Raw genomic sequence first — 14,332 nt, forward strand, 5'->3', positions numbered from 1 at the left:
ATTTGAAACCTCAATAGGGCGAATACCACACACAAACTACAGTTGGTCTATTCACACAGTTGCTCTATTCAGTTGGTCTATGCATTTTGATGGGGGAGGGGAGGAGGAAGTGATGAGAGCACATCATTTGAATTTCCCATAATGCCTTTTGGCATGTGTGTCTGTTTCACATTCAAACTTTCAGAATTAGCGCATTACTTTAAAAAATATGTGCGATATCATATTTAAATAAGAACCACCCTTGTGTACATATATCAGAGAAAGAATGGGTGACATTTCCATCTGCATCAGAGAACAAACATGCATCATAAATGCATCCAATTTACCACTGATGTGCACAAATGCAAATCAGTAAAGGCAGATTACCTGAAAACAGCATCCCATGTGAGCTGCTTAGAGCCTTTAGCAGCTCTAGGTCCCGAGTTACGGTCCAATTCTTGCACAGTTTCAGGAGTGCGAAGGAGGCGTCTGAAATGTTCAGCTTCTTTCTGCAGATGGAGAAAAGGGACACGTGTAAGATTTATGACTTATGATTTATGATTTATGTTTCCTTATCTTTAGGCCAAGTCAACATAAAACCTTTATTGTACATCTATAATATAAATGTTTAGTACTCTTCAGCAAACAAGCGGTTTAAGGTGACATAGTTATATATGACATAACACACTGGATAACGATTGCAGCAAAACAGTAGGCCAACAATTATGCAAGTCTCATTCTACCAAAAATCAAGACATTTAAAACAGCAAAAGGCAGAGTTGGAGGCTAAAGATGTGAAAGATATTCTTCAGTCTGTCTGTATGAGCGTAGATCATTTTGTATATTTTCCCAGATGATAACTGTACATACACCGTGTTTAAACAGGATGACTGGTCAGTGCAGATGTAATGAGCCATCTTGTGAAGAAAAAAAAAACTGCTGCAGAAAGACTGGCAAAGGCTGGTGCACATTAAACTCTTGTTCGACACAGCTTGTGGTCTCCAACATGCCTTATCAATTCCGCAGCTGATGCACCTGTGTTGCGTGTATCCCTCTCATCACCCCAATTCCTGTTTCCATAAACTGTAGAGAATATTAATCCAGTGTTTAACCCTGGAAACTGCAGTTTGAAGTTTAACCCAAGACTCCCTCCTGGTCAGGTCGCCAGTCCATTTCAGGTTACTCCACAGCCAAAACTGCTCCCCATTTAACCCTCTTGGGCCAACGTTGTCGTATATGATGGCTGAGACCAAGCTTTACTAAATTCTAAATAACTTTTTAATGATATGAGATAGAAACTTACTCTTTTTTTTTTTTTTTGCTGAAAAGTTAATTTCGCGGACTTTCGAGCCAATGATCGTCCATCTTTGTACTCCTCATAGAAGCTGTGTGATGACATGTGCAATTTGAGTGTCTAATTGGAATTGGTTCACCATCACATGGTTTTCCAAAATCCAATCGTAGGGCAGATTTGCCTCACGTGAAAAACCAAAGATCGTTTTCTGGAGTGATATGATACTAGGTGGCCCGTTTGAATAGTGAATGTTGCTGGATAACTCTGTTGCTTTCTCTGCGTAAAGCACAGTTTATCATATCAAAATAACAAAACGCATAGACCATTTTGTATATATTGCTTCAAAATGTGCATTTGTGTTTGTTTGAACCTTTTTGTTGTACAGTCTTTCACACAAGACCTCAAATTACCTTTATAAAGTGTCAAAACAGTTGTTTATTATATTGCTGTGTGTTTTGAATAAATGTGTATGGAAAATTATTTTTCACTTTATTTTTTCCTTTCTTATTTGTGATTTTAAACCTTTATTACACTTATAAAACACAACCAAAACATATATATTCTGAAAGCACAGGTTGTCCTGAAAAAAAGAGACATAAAACTTGATTGTGGGATGCAGGGACAGCTGTTAACAGCAATAATAAAACATTTATGCCAAACGAGTAAACTGTCCAAAAAATCCCCTTGGACCTCAGAGGGTTAAAGGCAGGTGGACAATGCAGATTAAGTGTTTTGTCTAAGGACACACAGGTACGTGCCTAGAATGAACCCCCAGTCTATACATTGCTCTTTAAACTGTGCTATCACCTGTATTTGCTAATGTAAATATGTAATACCTCATATAAGGCTACACGCTTCAAGAGGGGGGAAAAAAGAAAATCCTACAATTGAAAATGTCAGATGGGTCAAATGATGACACTGGCTGAAGCAGTCCGCTTCCAACATTACCTTTCTCTCTGTAGCTTTGTCATTCTCCAGCCCCCTACAGCAGACCAGGAGATCATGAAGAGCCAGACTCATTGTGCTTCACAGAGGATGAAGGTACAGCTTCCATTAACATAGGTACCACTACACCTTCCTGTGAAAACAAGGACAATGTCACTATTTGTTTGGCTTCTTGCTGGATCCTTGATCCGTCAAAAACACATGCACATATCCTATCCGGACTACATACAGTCAGGTCCATATGGTCCTGTCTATATTTTGACAGTGAAAAACTTAATTTGTAGAAACAGTTAGGATGAATCTCCTTCCTCGGTTGTTATATTTGTTTCAGGCCCTCCCTATTTGGATTCCATCCTCTACTTTTAAAAGATTGGACAAAATGATTTCTTTATTCATTTGGCAAAGGAAAAAACCTCGAGTTCGGCTGAAACTATTATGTAGTCCAAAAAAAATGGGGGTCTTGGTTTGCCCAATTTGAAATTGTATTATTGGGCTGCACAGATGCGTGGGTTAGTAGAATGGGTATTGCAGGATGAGGAAACAAATTGGATAAAACTAGAAAACCATGCTTCCCAAATTGTTTCATTAGAGACCGTACCTTTTTTAGAACAAAAGAAATGGAGAGATTTGAAAATAAAAAATGAGTAGATTGTGTGTACACAACGAGTATGGACACAGGTGAGGAAGAAAATCAATGCACCTTTAACAACCTCACGGGCACTTAAAATCACTAAGATTGCTGATTTTTTTACCTAATAAATTAGACTCTGGATTTAAGGGGTGGGCGGAAAGGGGTTTGATAACTATCCATCATATGTTTGATGGAGGGATATTAAGATCTTTTAAACAGTTGCAGGACAAATTTGGTTTAGGTTCTGATGGGTTTTTTCGATATTTACAATTACGAGACTATTTAGTGTCATGTGCAGAATGGGACGCTTTGAAACAACTGCCTACACCAACTGAACAAATATTAATTAAGGTGATTGAAGAAAAAAGTAAAGTTAAAATAATATCGAACATGTATAAAGACTTACATTCTCAACTGTCTGATAACTCACTGGAAGTGAAGGGGAAGTGGGAGTTACAGGCAAACACAATTATTGAGGATGAAGAATGGGAAGAGGTGTGTGAAAGAGGCCATAAAATTACTAGCAGTCCGATTTGGAAGGAGTTCAATTGGAAAATTAAGTTAAGATTTTTTAGGACACCATCAAATACTTTTAATAATGATAATAGTAAAACTAATCTGTGTTGGAGGGATTGCAAACAAACTGGGGATTATTTGCATATTTTTTGGGACTGCCCCGCCTTGAAACCATATTGGCTAGGGATCCAGGCAGAGATCCGAGCCATCCTAAATTTTAATTTGCCACTGGATCCAAAATATTACATTATAGGGCTGACCCCAAGGGGTGGTTTGACAAAAAGGGAAGCTCAATTGCTCCACATTTGTTTACTGGTAGCAAAGAAAATGATAAGATTATGGTTAAAAGCACTACCTCCCACTCTCCCTCAATGGAGGGACGGATTAAAAAATGTATATCTAATGGAAAAAATTACAGCAAAGCTTCATTTGAATATGGATTTGTTTTTGGATAGGTGGACCCCTGTCATTATTTACTTTGGATGGGCATAATTATACTTGCTCAGGGTTCCTCACCGGAATTGTGTGTTTTCCTTTTTCTTTTTTTTTATACCAGCTGTAGATAAAGTAAAATATATTTTAGGATATACCCCTTTTACTTTCAATGAGATGGAATACTGTCCCAGAATTTGCTGAGTCGCTCTGTTCGATTTGTTGTATTCATTTTATGTTGTAATTGAATATGGAGTTGCCCTTTTGAATAAAAAGTGTTCAAAAAAAAAAAGAAAAACTTAATTTGACTATTTACCACAACAAACTAAAAGCAAAAGCAACCTTAAAATGTAACCTCTCCACTTTAATTTGAGCCTATATTAATTTGACTGAAGTGTGTACAGCTCGTCCAACCCTTACTACTTACTGGTCATTAATTTTGGGTAGTGTTTGAAAGAATGAGATCACAGATACAAGTGCCTGAAAAGATTGTCCTTCATAAGCCAAGTTCGCACACATTGGTTCTCAGAGTCTCTGTATTTCTATAGCTATGTGGATGTAGTGAGGTGTCCAAATAAATTTAGCCACATTCCTTCATTAGGTGGCTGAATTTACGCTGACATTCAAGAAAAAAAAACACACTTACGAGTATGCCACTGCTTTGAAAACAAGCTACCAGAGGTGATTAGGGAATCAGACAAGGACACCCAGATTTCTTTAGAGGTTTTTGTTACACCTCCAAAGGGGATATATCCAGTACACAATGGCATAATTATATGAATTAAAAGGTCAAAACCTGCACTTTGAGCTCATAGTTTTGCTTTAAAAAATTAATATACTTTCATAAACTCTCAGCCATGTTATGTTGATAGTAGTTACTAGTTACAGTGTCAAATGTCCATCTGTGCTGGTGGCAATTTACCTGTCAGTTCTTATGTCAATATACACTGTAAGGTCAGGATGAGTGGTTAAGGGTAGGATTAAGACTCTGGTACAACTGACTGTATTAACAACTGGCAGCATCTCACCAGTGTCTCAGTCAATCAAAGCCAAAAATATAAGTTATGCTTCTCGTATCCATTGTTATGATAACACTATGTAATGCATTCAGGTGAACCAGGAAAATAATCAATTATTCAGTTAGGTGCATGGTCGAGAAAATGTCAGAAAATTATAAAAAAAAAAAAAAAAAAGGTGAATCAATGTTTTCCACAGTCCAAGATTGTGGGCATAAAAATGTATTTTGCCACATGGTCAAAATGTCATAGTTGGCAATATATACAGTATGAAGTAATTCCTGCAGTCCTGTGATTTCAAATGCTGACAACCTAGAAATAAACATCACTAGCATTATAGGCAGTAGTGGGCACAGTTCTGCTAATTCGCTAACCGCTAATTATCTAAGCTAACGTTTTCATTAGCGGATTAGCTTTTCAGATAACTCTGAAAAACATCAGTGGACCAATTAGCTTCCGATAAATTATAGTTCCGATCATTTTTAGACCGCTAACATATTTTTGGAGACATAGTGAATAAAGGTTAACAGTTAAAAACGTCTGAAAGCAAAAATTTTAGTCAAGTCAAACTTTATTGCAGACTCCAATGTCCAAATAGACATACCATCACATACAAAACATAAAACAAATATGTAGTATAAGAAAAAGTGTATATATCACAATGTTAAAAAAAGAAAACAAATAAATAGATATATATACACATACAGACATATACAATATATATACATACATACATACATACACCCATACACATGTACACACCCATACACATACATACATACATACATACATACATAAAAAAAGTGCTTATGCAAATTCAATAAAAAGGCATCTAATAAATAGAAGCAGTAAAAAATGCCATAAAAAAAAGTGCATACACATTCTATAAAAGGCACAAATACCAGTGTTTCCACATATGGGATTGGTATCTAACAGAACTGCACCTGGGATTGGTCAACTGCATAATGAGATTATTCCCAGACCCCTGCAGTCTACATATAAACTTGTACATCAGTCTTCTCAGGGTAGCCTGGAAGGTGTTTAACCCTAAATCACAAAAGAGCTTGCTGGCACTACTACCCCTGGGCTTTTTGAGCAGGATTCTGAGACAGTCATTATACGCAACCTGAAGTTTTTGCAAACTCTCCTTCTTATACCTCACCCAGAGGGGGGCTGTGTACATAGGGGTACAGTAAGCTCTAAACGAGTTCACCTTCACTTCATCAGAGCAGTAATGAAATTTTCTCACTAACACATTGGCTTGGACATACAGTATTCTTCTCTGTCTGAGCATGTCAGCATCATCCTCCATCTTATCCTTAACAATGTGTCCTAGATATTTTACATTGGTGCACACAGACAGTGTTTGACCAGACAAACAGAAACCTGGGAAGTTAAGATGTTGATCCTCCTTGGTCCTACATATCATTATCATGCTCTTTTTGACATTATACTTGATGTCAAACCTGACCCCGTAGTCAGAACATATATTAAGAAGCTGTTGGAACCCTGCACTGCTGGGAGATATAATGGCCAAATCATCAGCGTACATCAAGTGTTTGATTAAGGTGTTGCCCACAATACACCCTGTTCTACAATCTCCCAACTGCCTTGACAGTTCATCCATGTACAGGGTGAATAGGCTTGGGGATAAAAGCCCACCCTGCCATACCCCATTGCCAACTCTGAAGGGAGAAGATAAAAAACTCCCCCATTTCACCTGCATAGTCTGTCGGTCGTACCAATATCCCAGGATACGTATGATGCTACCCGGAACACCCCTATACTTCAACTTGGCGAAGAGCTTGTGATGGTTAACTCTGTAAAATGCCTTAGACGCATCAATAAAGCCCACCAACACTGTTGAGCTATGCCCTCTGTACTTTTCTACTACTTCTTTTAATGCATAAATACACAAATCAGTACTATGCAAACTGATTATCCGTGGTACAAATAAAATCCCCAATTCTGTCAAATATGACACTTTCTAGCACCTCTACCAGTACGCTGGCTAGGGCAATAGGCCGATAGTTATCCATACTCCCTACCTTCCCAGCCTTGTCTTTCATAACAGGTACTAAAATAACTGTCAACATAGCATCTGGCAGAATACCATGCATTACCAACCCTGTAAAACAAATAGCCAACAACACAGCAACCCTAGAGCTGGCAAGCTTCAGGTGCTCTGCAGTGATATTATCCATGCTACATGCCTTGTTATCAGCCAGTTGCCTTATGGCTTGGGAAATTTCATAGGGGCTGATGTGTACCACTTCCTCCTCTATATTACCTGTACAGTAGGGCTCACTTATGACACAGTTGAACAGAGCAGCATAATGCTGCCTCCATAGTTCAGTTATATTTTCTCCACCAAATACACCCTCAATGTTACATGGCAGTGCTGTTTTAACCCTGTTTATATTCTTCACTTCTTTCCAGAAGCCAGTGACATTGCTGTCAAGCAGTTTTCCAGCCATAGAGTCAGCTCTCAAGGCTTGCTCATGCTTGTGAACAAAGTATACTGCATATTTGTATCTAGTATTGGTTACCTTTTTATACTCATGAACCGGCCCCTGCCTAGGTCTACCAGCAATTACCCAGGCTTTATGGGCTGCCTTAGCTTCTGCATGAGGGCCAGCGACATACCTATTCCACCCAGGCTGAGCATTTACAGCTTTATTAGGGAGAGTGAGTAGAGGTCTGCTGGCTTCTGATAAGGCAAACACAATACAATTATACATTTCACAGAGGTCATCACAGTGAGAAGTGTCACTACAGTTAACATTCAAACATCGAATGGCATGCATAGGTAAATGTATTTTTCTCAAAAGTGCATCTGATCTCCCACAATAAAACAATACATCCTTTGAGGACAGTTTAGTCCAGTCTATCTTAGCCTCACTTATGATGTTATCCTCCCTCATTATCTCAGGGAGACACACAGTGTTAAGTATGAACTCAATAGGAAAATGATCAGCTGTGGTCACCTCATATAGTACTTTCATAGACCCAAGCGTTGCATGAGCATCTGCAGTACATATCAGATCAAGCCAGCTAGTTGTTCTATGGGCTTCACTATAGTAGGTAAAACTGTCTGCAGGTAGAAGCACCTGACTAGATAGAACCAAATTATTGTTTTCACACCTCCTGATCATATGCTTAGCAAAAGAAGAAGCATTATCAGAGATATCTGCATTCATGTCTCCAACAACATAAACGGTTGTACAGAAATTATCAACAATAAAAGAGTTAATAAATGCCAACCTATTCACATATTCATCATCATTATGTCTCGACTCATATGGTGTGTAGACATTCAGAATGTTAAATTCTGTGTTACTCATCCTGACATGAACCCCAATACACCAGTCAGTTTCCAGTCGAACAACATTAATCACAGAATCAAACCTTTTATGCCACAGGATGGCCACACCCCCAGGGATTCTCCCCCTAATAATGCACTGAGAGAGATCTGTAGTTGACTCCCCAGCACCGTGAAAGTCATCATGAACATAATTCAACCCTCCCAAATCCTGTTTGGAAAGGAAAGTCTCCTGTAAACACAGAATGTCACAACTTTGAAGTATTTTATCCACCACAACACGTCGGGCTCTGTCCCCAGCGCTGTTACCTACACGCAGCCCACGACAGTTATAAGAGACAACCCGCATCACAGTTTAGGAGGAAGTAGCCACAGTTTCATTATTCTCTGACTACAGCAGTTCATTTCTCCCCACAGGAATATTGCCAGCAGAGCCTCTGTGCCCACAGGGTTCAAAATACCTCCTCACATACACCCCAGCTGGCCAGATATGGGAACTGTACATGTCAGCCACCTCCTTACAATCTGCAGTGACATGAAAGGAGCCGAATCTGCTCCCATGCGATTCTATCTTCCTACATGTCACAGACTTATTGACCAGTTTCTCAGATAGATAGCTGTGCAAAGTCTCAGCATCCACATCTGGAGAAAATTTGGTGGCAAATATACTCACTCTCTTAGTTGTAATCACAGGAATGCGGCTCTCTGTGCCAGTGCCAATAATTCCGGGAGGCCTATTCCTTCGCTCACGTTTCCCCTGAGCGGATATGGGTCGCCTCTTAGGTGTGACATTAATGTCCGGCTTTTTACGTCCATTGCTCACAACAAAACTCCACGGCGGTGACATACCTGATGTGCGAGGCTGAACGTTCTCTGTAGCCGCAGCATGGGGAGACGGTAACACCATCTCTGCCTGCTGAGCAGAGCCTGTCTTCCTCTGTACCTCCACCTCCCCTGCAGCAGCCACAGCAGCGGCCCTGCGGTCCAGGTTAAGAGTGCAGCTCTGCTCCATCGCCTTCACCCGGCGATTCACAGCCACAGTAGCTGCCATCAGATTCTCATTCACATCTGCCTTTGCTTCAATGGTCCTGCGCAACACAGAAACTTCATTGCTTAGTTGCTCTATTCTTCTAAGCAGGGTTGAGGCGTCGATACTGCCAAAACCAACAGGTGGAAGTTTGTCCAGACGGTGCGGGACAAACATAGGCATATCTTCCCCAAACTCATTAAACAATCTCAAGCATGCCTTCACGTTTTTAACGTCCTTGTCTTTTCCCATATAATTAATTTTCCGTTGTGTTGTTGTCGGACATACCTCAAACAGGAAATCCTTTGATTTTGCAATCCATTCCGATGAAAAATTGTTTGTAGCCAACAGAACGATTTCATTGTGGTCAAGAGTCCTCATTTTGTCATAAATGAAGTTCAAGAACTCATCCACGACAATAATCTTTCCAAATTGATTTTTAAAAACTTCAGGATTAGCACTAAGGCAGGCAGTGGATTCTCCCGACACACTGCCACCCGCCATCTTGCTACTCCCTTCCATACCTAGTACCTGCCTGTTACATGTTTTATAGTAGACAGACAGTTATGAGTGGTACAGCTCTATCCTCTACAGGCAGAGAAGAGCTGACTACCAGAGAGAAATGAAGAGTGAGAGAGAGGAAAGAAAAGATAATTTCTCTTCACACTATACAGACTCACCAGCGTATCATCACACAAGCCATGCACAGGCAGACAGGTTTGACTTATGGTTAAAATTTTAAGCAAACTAATTCTGGACAAGTTATTGAAATTTATGTCACTTCTGTTGTTTTACAAAGGGAAAATATCAGCTATATGCTTTAGTTTTAAAGTAACGCAGTAATTTGGAAGGTTTTAGCGTTTAGACACACATGTCGCAATGCATTATGGGTAAATTTATTTCCTGACATGAGTGATTGGTTGGCCACTTCTGCACAAACAGCTGGCTGAATTTTTAAAAACGACCTGAGAGCACGGCAGAGTGTGACAGCACTGTCAGAACGCTGATGGCGCGGCGTCGTTGTTCCACTGTCTGGGGAGAACTCGGTGTTATCATGTTTTCCGATTGTCCGCTGCGTGGAGTGTGGCAGGAAAAACCGAAGACACTTTCTCGCGAGGTGCGAGAAGGATTTGAACGTTTTAAACCAAGGAAAAAAAAAAAAAAAGCCACTTGTCCGGTCGGACAACGATTTAGAGCTATTACTTGTCCGATCACATTTTACACTTGTCCCGGACAATCGGACAAGCGTTAATGTCGATGGTACAACTTTGACAACATTAATAAAAAACTGTCGGTGCTGTTACTGTTTTCTTTTTCTTTTGCTCTCCCTCCCTGCCCCTCACCTTGCTGCTCTGGGAGACGCGCAGACAGCCTGAGCCTCCCGTGCCATGCGAGGTCCGACTTGCAAATGTTGCAGTTAACAAACGTCTTTGCATTGTTTAACGTAAAGTGCTCCCACACTTTTAAAGTCTTAACTTTCTTTGGTCTACTTGCATCTGCCATATTCTGTGTAGTTCTACGAAACAGCGTCTGATCTGCTCTGTGCACTGGTCGCTACTGGCATCAGAAGCGGCCACCAGCTTCTGGCGCCATAATCGCTGGACACATCGCATCGATGATCCAATGTGTTGCCAACGCCTGTTGTAATCGATTTTTATTGATTTTATCGATTCGTTGTTGCAGCCCTAGTGGCAATTGTATTCACACTGCCATGAACACTGCCATCTACTGGCCAGTAGGTGGCAGTGATACTGAATATCTCCATGTGACCTTGAAATTGACCCCAAGGTCACTGTAATTGACTGGTGTGGGAGAATCACCCAAGTATACCCTTATGGTAAATATGAATGAAATTGGTCAACTGATTCTTGACATATCGGCACTAATCAGTGAAAAAGGACAGGCGTATGGACAGACAAACAAACATACTGATCGCTATATCCCCCTGTATTTCATACCGGGGGTTTATAAAAGGTCACATGGTCGTCAGTACTTATGATCATAATTTTCCCATTTCCCATTATGAGGCATCTTTATATTTTTAAACACAATAAACTAAGTCATGTAAAGCACTCTGAAGCACTCTCATATCTAAAATTTCAAGTACAGACGGTTGCCCAGTTCCGGATCACCTTTTTTAAAGTCCCGCTATACGGAGCCATAATGCAACTGAATGTCCTTTATTGTGTATTGTTGTACTGGGTATTTGGATGTTATTTAGCTGAAAAAGTCTGGGTGGAGTAGCGCTTCTACTTAAAGTGTGAAGCCGCATTATGTGTGGCGCAAACATTTGCCAGAAATGGATCAGTTGTGCTAGTTCCGGATCACGACACTCTGCCTCGCTTTGGGTTCATTCCTGGCATCTGGCTGGTGCCCTTCTAATGCAGAATGATACACACTGTGCCCGAGAATGTATTTTGAACACAAAATGATAGAAATTATACTTATTAAATGAGAATTTACTTAGCTTCGAAAGGCGCTGTTATACGTTTTTACAAGCAAAAAATGAAGAGAGGAGGTGAGAATTCTCCCAAATTAAAAAGTAAAAGTCCCCACATTCATGTCCATTCGTGATGTTGAGATGACCCCCACTCACAACTCACCGGCTCACAACTACAGACACGAGGCTGCTGCTTCAGTGATCCGCAACTGGCAATTTTCCCCGTCTGAGATAAATGCGCACAGCAATTAAACAGTAAGACAAAACACTGACATTTTCTACCCAAGTAAGTATTTTCCCACTCTAGAACCAAAAACACCGAACGGCTAACTCACCTTTGCAACGCTTTAGAGATCGTTACTTTCAAACTTGCAGGAATGAGTGAGTCCGAAAAAACACGCACACCGCAGACACTGGGATGTTTTGATTCCTCTGCTGATCAGAAGGACGGCTGGATCCGGTCGAGCTTGTGGTCGTTTGTAGACAAAACATCAATCTTTCCATTGGTACCAAGTATTAGCTTATTCGTGCTGATTAGGAGAAACGGTGGCGCAAAAACTACAGCAGTGATCCAGTACTGGCAATGATCCAGAACTGGGCAAGTGACTGTATCAGAAACACTACATCTATCATTGATGCCAACCTGGCTGTAGCTCCATAATAAGCTATAAAAGTTCATTGTCATTCCCACCCTGAAGTAACATTTTTCCCCCACTGCGATGAAATGTCCATGTTGAAGTCTGCTGATACAAATCTCTGTGGGTTGAGAGGGACTGTAGCTTCTTTTCCACTTCTCGATAGAACTTGGAAAGTGACAATCTTGGGGGACAGATTATTGGCCAGCCACCAAGACCGGGCACGGATGGTTCATCCTGATCGCCGGCCAAATACACTCTGCAGCAGACATCCTTGATGAAGCAATGCGCTCAGCATAGAGCGTCCCTTAAACAGCAAAGGACTCCATCACCCCTCCTGGTTCTATCCCTGGGTCCTTTAATATTGTCGTCGCCAAGAGATTTTGTTTGTGTGAATGCTGATGTCCAGCAGGACAAGATAAAAATATCAACATTATTCTGCAAGAGAATCTTTAAATTCTCCAGACTATCAAACTGTTTATATTTTGGCCAGACAATTATCAACAATACGTGCTGGTTCCAAAAGATTAGTATCATCTTGATTTGTCCAATCAACGGAGATATTAAAAAAGGAATTAGCAAAATTTAATTTTCACCCTGCAGGTCACTCCTGTATGGACACAAACTAACACCTTTACATTTCATGGCAAAGCACTTGGAATCCACCACAAAGGTGGATTCCAAGTGCTTTAACTGCACGTGTGTTTTACTGTAACTTTTTTTCCCAGCTAGTCAGTAGCAGACTGCACAGCTTGAGCTAGCTGTTAGCTCAGCCTGGCAGGAGACGAGCTACGTTAGCAGCAGTGCTAAACTGGCACTGAATCTGAAACTGAACCAAATATCACCAACCTCAGCTGTATGACCTGCCTGTAGTTAGAGTTGTCACGTCGAACTTACAGATGTCATTTAAAGTGTTTCACTGCAGGCAGACCACAACTCTGGCAACGTGACGTGCGTTGAGAGACACGCGCGCACAAACCCCGGAAGAAACTCCCGCCCCCAGCTCTACGTCACTTCCAATATGGCCGTCATGGCATGTCGGCTACATGGAAATATAGAGACCTGGAATAGACGTAGCGTCACTCAGGACAGGAAGGCGCCATTACTAAAGGTGGAAATGTGCAGATCATAAATAATAAACTGACTGCTTTTTTGCACTAGCGTCGCTATTTCTTAACGGATTTTAATAAATGTAGGCTTGTTTTAAAGCCCTTTGAAAGCTCTTTCCAATGAACCCATGCATGTGTGGGTGAGAAAAAACCTTTATGTAAAATGCAGAAATTTGGAGACATTATGACAAACTGCTGCTTTTCTCGCTCTATTGTCGCTATTTGTTAACAGATTTTAATAAAAGTAGGCTTGTTTTAAAGCCCTTTAATCGATCTTTCTAATGAACCCATACATGCCTGGGTAGAAAAAAATGTTTTATGTAAAGTGTGGAAATTTGGGGAAAATATGCCATTCTGTCATTTACTGTGATGGTTGTTTTTCTTGTCATAATTCTTGATGGATTTTTATAAATGAAGCCTTGTAAGTTGTATTCAAGCTGATTAAAAGCTCTAATGAACCCATACATGCCTGGATAAAAAAATCCTTATTATTAAAATATAAATCTGAAGTATGCCTTGCCATTGTGCTCATTTACCTTGCTGCTTTTTCCACTGTAATATTATTGCTAGTCTTTTAATGACAACAACATATATATGATTTTTACTAACATTTTATTACAAGTAGATATAAAGCCATTCAGAATTTATGACTTTTGACCCTCAGTCAGGGTAAAAAGTACCACCCCCACCCACACTGTTAAAATTTAAATGGCGCCTGTGACCACCATGTACCGTTATGTTAAAGTTGTTATGTTGCAATTTAATATCGATATACTGAGACTATAATTCAACGCCATAAGTTCTTTAAAGCGGCGGCACAGTGGCTTAGTGGTTAGCACTGTTGCCTCACAGCGAGAAGGTCGTGGGTTCAATTCCCGTGGCCTTTCTGTGTGGAGTTTGCATGTTCTCCCCGTGTTTGCGTGGGTTTCCTCCGGGTGCTCCAGTTTCCTCCCACATCCAAAGACATGCGGGTTAGGTGGATTAGA

The 14,332-nt window shown here is 40.5% G+C and overlaps 1 protein-coding gene across 3 annotated transcripts in view; it reads right to left on the reverse strand.

Moving 5' to 3' along the window:
• Nucleotides 1-13,207, reverse strand: part of atm (ATM serine/threonine kinase) — a 132,250-nt gene extending 119,043 nt beyond the window's left edge. For 2 of the 3 annotated variants that reach the window (XM_034168086.1, XM_034168084.1), the window contains exons 1-3: nucleotides 13,135-13,207; nucleotides 2,222-2,351; nucleotides 367-488 (exon numbers count right to left, since the gene is read on the reverse strand). In XM_034168086.1, the coding sequence (XP_034023977.1) occupies nucleotides 367-488; nucleotides 2,222-2,293 (194 nt within the window). In that variant the 5' untranslated portion in view covers nucleotides 2,294-2,351; nucleotides 13,135-13,207. Of the gene's footprint in view, nucleotides 1-366; nucleotides 489-2,221; nucleotides 2,352-13,086 lie in introns of all 3 variants that reach the window. The other variant, XM_034168085.1, reaches the window with a different exon arrangement.
• Nucleotides 13,208-14,332: the final 1,125 nt, after the last annotated feature.

Source organism: Thalassophryne amazonica, chromosome 4, assembly GCF_902500255.1.
Source record: "Thalassophryne amazonica chromosome 4, fThaAma1.1, whole genome shotgun sequence".
Lineage (NCBI taxonomy): Eukaryota > Metazoa > Chordata > Actinopteri > Batrachoidiformes > Batrachoididae > Thalassophryne > Thalassophryne amazonica.